The sequence below is a fragment of the Haemaphysalis longicornis genome, unplaced genomic scaffold (genome assembly GCF_048455015.1).
Source record: "Haemaphysalis longicornis isolate Haplotype H1 unplaced genomic scaffold, Haemaphysalis longicornis Haplotype H1 scaffold_1, whole genome shotgun sequence".
Lineage (NCBI taxonomy): Eukaryota > Metazoa > Arthropoda > Arachnida > Ixodida > Ixodidae > Haemaphysalis > Haemaphysalis longicornis.
The window spans coordinates 250,673,728-250,679,345 of record NW_027526203.1 but is presented as its reverse complement, the minus strand read 5'-3'; the positions used below and the strand labels follow the sequence as shown (position 1 = coordinate 250,679,345).

Here is a 5,618-nt window from a genome sequence, read left to right as displayed (position 1 = left end):
TTCTCTCCGACAGCTGCATGCAACACTCTCACTCCGTCTCATTAGCATAACAGCTGCGCATGTGCGCTTCGCTACGCTCGCGTCTGCTCCGGCGCCGCAAGCGCGCGCATGCGCGACTCTCCTCCTCTGTCTCCTCTCCTTCAGGCGCTGTGAATATAAAGCCGGTAGCGCGCTGCGGCGGTTCAGTCAAGCGCTCGCTCTCGCTCGAAAAACGGCAACCAGTCTCTCTCTCAGTAAAAGAATGAAAATTACGCCCATCTTCCCGCGTATGAGAACACCTGCATGTGATGGAATGCATCCTAGGCGTTCACAACACGTTTCACCCGATTTAGAGAATCAACCCAACGGAAACGCCAATTGAACCCCTCGATGCGTCGCATCACATCAGGGTTCCCTCGCGGGAAGATAGGCGTAATTTTTTTACTGTAGAATGTTCTCTAACCTGAACTCTACGCATTCTTTCGTAAATAAGGATGCTTTGGTATCTTTAGGGCTGGTTTAGTGGCGGGGCGCGGTATATCAATACGTTTCATTAACGTTCTGCATCGCACCAGAAGTGTGTGGCATGTACTTATCTTGGAACGGAATATCGCGAAAATTAACACGAAGCATCAGACAGGCGGCATCACCGTCGTGATGATCATCCCCGTATCATAGTTATCACAAACAAGAAGCAGAAAAAGATTTCGTCGTATAGCACCAGAGGAAGGGAAGAAAGCTGGAAAGCAGGGGCACATGAACACATCCGGGTTTTCCAGGGAGAGCAGGCAGTGCAACAATCACGGCCAGCAGCTAAACATAAATCGACATAATTGTCTCCGCTGTCTTCGCCGAATGAGGCAATTATTAGTAGCAAATTCTATCCCCAAGAGAAATAGGTGTGGTTTTATCTAACTTCTCTAACGCTTTACCCCCATTTTCGAAAAATGGGGGAGGAGCGTTAGAGAAGTTCCTCGTCATGAAGCTCCCAGTGAAGTTCTGTCATCGTCGACACTTTCATTTTCTTTCATTTCATTTATTAACCCTTAAAGGCCCGAGGGCATCACGTAAGGGGGGGGGGCATTGTCAATGTGTGTATTGCGTACAATATCACGTTGAGTGATAAAAACAATAAGAACAAAAACTATACGTGGGTAAAACAATAAGAAAGTACACAGGCTCAGGGTAAAATATAACCGCGTGTATATAAGAAAAGACAGCGCTATGACATGGGTAGTACACATTGAACGTTGGAAGCTCACGAAAGCGATTGCAAAAGGATTCCATCGTGTATAACAAGCTTCTAAAGCCTGCACAGGTACTGATGGTGCTTTTCAAAGGACACTATGGGCCGTATTCTGAGCCCCTCCTCCTCTCCAATTGCCACCCCCCCCCTCCCCACACACACACACACACACACTCGGCCGAGGGGAGGATTCCGCAATGCTTTTGCAAGGGGAAATCGATTTCAAGGATATCCTCCACTAGAGAGAGAGAAAATAAACTTTATTTAATGAGAGGAGTCAAGCGGGCGGTTTCCTCAGTTCAGGACCCCGTTGGAGCGTCCAGCCACCTCAGCCCGGTGGATGGCTCGAGTGGAGGGAGGATTCAGAATACCAGGGTATGTCTGCAAGACCTGGAGAAAATGGTGGACTTGGTTCCTTTGCGCGACACACTACCTGTGACTTCCATGGAGAGGAATTCATTCCATGCCCACGCTTTCGAGGCGCGAATTTCAGCGTTGAGTTCCTAGCCCTTACACGCACCGGCAAAGCGCAATGCTGAGTTTCAAGTCAATGTCTCCTAGCCCAACTTATCGTGCACCTACCATATTACCACTGACCCTGCCTTCACTGCTGAAGGGCGGCCTGCCTGACGGGTTCAACTTCGTTGTGTCTTTCGTGACACGTGTGTCAACACTAACGTGTCCAAATCCTATAATTGTGTCGTAGTTATTACTCCCCCAAGTATGGATTCTCTACGAGATTTCTCTCACTGGCTTACAGAGTAAACACTGTCTAGATTTGCTCTTGAAAGGTTCAAGAGAAGATCTACGAAAACCTTCCAGACTGTTTCACAAGTTTCCATACACCGCAATTCTTGTGCGCATTAGCGCAGGACAGTTGTAGTGCATTATTACAGCAAACACCTAATCACAGGAGTCGCCACCTGTTCACGTAACAAGACATTAGCTGTCTCTCCCCCACGCACATACACACGCGCACACATACAAGCATGTTCTAAATATACACAAACACATGTACACGTTTAAAGTTGGAAGAAACTAAGCTTGTCATTAAATTGTCTTTCAACATCCCATTTTGTTTACTTTTAAAAATGAGGGAGGAAAGTTAGCCTTTTTTCCAGTCGCGGCATTGCACCAACTTACAATGCGCCGACTCCCTTCAAGTGATTTTTAAAGGAATAAGAAAGGGTCATGTCTCAGATGGGTTGCACGTGGTTCAACTCTCACGAGATTTAGAAAGAACGGAAAAATAGATTCAGTGACTATGGTGTGATACCATAAATGGTGTATGCCTTGCCGAGGTATTCAAAGTCCGAACGTCTTTGGAGCCTATGTGGTGCGTGGGCCGGATCTCACACGCCGTGCGCAGTTCCAAGAGTTGCTCTAAGATGATTGATTGATTGTAGGGTTTAACGCGCCGACGCAACGCAGGCGATGAGGCGCGCCGTAGTGGAGGGCTCCGGATTAATTTTGACCACCTGGGGATCTTTAACGTGCGGCGAAATCTCGTACACATGGGCGTTTTTGCTTTTCGCCTGCTCTAAGATGTGTACCCATTAGTGATTGAACTAGTATGCCTACGAAGGAGGCCAAGTTATTTCGCCATTCAATGACACAGTGCGAACAATGCACGACCAGGAAAAAAGCCATCTTTGAGCAATTCGAGAATGCACCTACTTCAAAAAGATGCGCTGGAATTTTAAAACTTTGAAACTTTGATTACTTTTAATCGAACCTTGAGTCTAATTGAACCTTGGCGTCTGAAGAACGGCCATGTGGCCTGATGTCTATGATAAACATTTATTTTCGAGTTCTTACCATCAGTTTTGTTTTTGTTAAACTTTGCACTGTGCTCATCAGTCACCGAGTGTCACCGTCAGTAAGCGAGTCCGTCAACCGCTTCGCCCAAACGAAGACAGCGAAAGCGGAAAAATCGGATTTTCTTGCGATGTGCGGGTGCAACTTCCCCAAACAAGGTTACGCCAAAGCACGTGACAAAATTCCGACTGATCAGTAAAATGAGAAAGGAAAGGGCAGCCTCACGAAGAAGGATAGTTATACAAATGAAAAGCGACTGGCAATACGCAGATTACTCGACATGACAAGCGACCCGACACTCACTTGCACGAACAGTGCCACGTCATCCAGCACAGACGACGGTCAAAGCAAGCCGCTTGCCCTTGCCTAATTCTGCAAAGCGCGTGTGCCACACACAGTGGAAGCATAGGTGGAAGGAGAAGAATGAACTACCATGGTGTTGGTAACACGGAAATGAGGCCAATTGTGATCACAGCGGACCACTTAGTAAACTTGACCCAGTTTTTTTTCACTACTGGCTCCAGAATCTTCCTCCTGCATTTATTGCATGACCGGGCGGGTGTTGAAAATAGTAAAGACGAAGAAGAGGTGGCTACTGGCACCTGCATTCTACTATCATCACCATTGGATAGTACCGTCATTGAAGAATCACCCACGTCCCGCGACCTGCACCTCTTTTTCTTCAACAGCTTATTTGGCCTCTATATTTGATCATTACAATGAGTTGCTATAAAACAGACACCCTATGTGATCGAATAGTGTGGATATAACATATCACAGTCTACTTAATAAGCTAGCTACCCATTATAATGTTCGCCTATTTATTGTCCAAGTATTTTTTTATTTTTCTTTCCATTTTCTTTCCCCATGCATGGTTCTATTTCCAATGCTGCGTTCAGGCTGCGTTCAGGCTTAATTTTTAAACCATTTAGGGATTTTCCCCCCATCACGAGTAGTCTGGCAAGAGCTGTGTAAGGTGGGGCCTACCCCCTTCTGGTGGGCTGCTGTATGCCATCATCTGCAAGTTCCATCATCTGTACAGCTGACAGGAAGGGATTAGACCAAAGATGTGCCCACCCTTACCAAAGATGTGCCCACCCTTCATGTGCCCACCCTTACCTTATTCCCCATAAGCGCATTTATTCGGTTAATAAATCATCATCTCGAAACAGTTGGTGGAGCGGGTATATACTTTTCTCATAAGTGACTATGGGAAGGAAACGACAAAAGTGCCGCCGCCACTACATGGCGTACTTCTAGTTCTCTGCTTAATTAATCTCTTCTTTTTTTCGCATGTGCACGTATATTATGGTTCTTTTTTTTCACAGGTGTCGGCTGCCCATTCGTAAATTTCAGCAACTGGCCAGACTAAGCGTGTTCTTTTTCAGAGCACGTGCCGATCGGGCTTTTTCTTCTTCTTCTATGGTTGACTTGTAAATTCACTGGTTTACTCGGTAGAAAGGTTGCTATATAGCCCCCGGCTACTCCATTGCAATAAGTGGAGTACCGACCATACACATGCTTAAAAAGAAAAAGTGCAAGCTTATATCCGTCTTTTCGCCTTTTTTCCAATGAAGTCGTCAGTAATAATTTTTGCGTGCAAGTCTGGCTCCGTAGCCAATGCTCCGCGTGGCGCGTGCCGACGATGAAGAAGATCGACTGCGCCCGTTTCCGTGTTCCACGTGGTAGCACACACCAAGAGGAAGCCCTCGTTCGCGCTGGCGCACACTGTCCGAGGCTTGGGTTCGGCAACCACGATGAGCGAAAGCCAAGAAGACGTGGACCTGTCGCGGGAAGCGGAGCGCCGTGCGTACCACAACGTGCTGGAACGAATGCGCCGGGACCGCATCAAGCAGAACTACGTGGTCCTGCAGAACGTGGTGCCTTCCGTGATGGACGTCAAGGCCTCCCGGTTGCAGATACTGACGGCGGCCGTGGACTACATCAGGTTCCTGCAACGCAAGGACACGGTGCAGCGACGGGACATCGAGTATCTTCGGCGCGTCAATGGCCTCATGAAGGAACGTATTCGGCAGCTGGAGGAGAGCATCGCTGAAAGCGGCACTGGCCACCTGGAACGCTGTGCCATAGATGCTGACGTGGTGAGCGGCTTTGTTGTTCCGGTCTTCGGAAGTGGCTCTGGCTTCGACGGTGTTGCGTACTCAGACAACTCGCCCAAGAACTCGCCCAGCAATCGGTAAGAAAGCCAACAGTACAGCTCCAAGTAATAATAAACGCGTGTAAATTGTCGGAGGGATGGATATTAGTACGGCTGCCCGGCCTCGCAATGTGTGTTGCACTCATGCCACCCTGGGTATTTCACTCATTGGATGTTAGGGGCAGGAGCAATATTAGGGGCTGGAGCAAAGTATTGCTCCTGCTCCTCAACGCCCATAGCCTTGCGTACAAATCTATAAATGTTCTCCCCCTGGGCGTAGCGGTTTTTTTACTGGACAGCTCTAATGTTGTTATGACCGGTTAATTCAAGGTGTGATTTCGTCTGAGCGAATGCGTGGAACCATGTAGAACAGGCGGGGATATTTCGAGGTTAAATTAAGGCAAAGGTCGACATTAT

General features: G+C 47.8%; 1 protein-coding gene across 1 annotated transcript; it reads left to right on the top strand.

Moving 5' to 3' along the window:
• The first annotated feature begins 4,800 nt into the window (after positions 1-4,800).
• On the top strand, positions 4,801-5,244 carry LOC144158569 (protein max-like). Its single transcript, XM_077689534.1, has one exon. The coding sequence runs from the start codon at positions 4,801-4,803 to the stop codon at positions 5,242-5,244; it is 444 nt and encodes a 147-aa protein (XP_077545660.1).
• Positions 5,245-5,618: the final 374 nt, after the last annotated feature.

Coding starts and splice junctions, on each gene's coding strand:
- LOC144158569 (XM_077689534.1), top strand. CDS start 4,801: ATGAGCGAAAGCCAAGAAGACGTGGACCTGTCGCGGGAAGCGGAGCGC.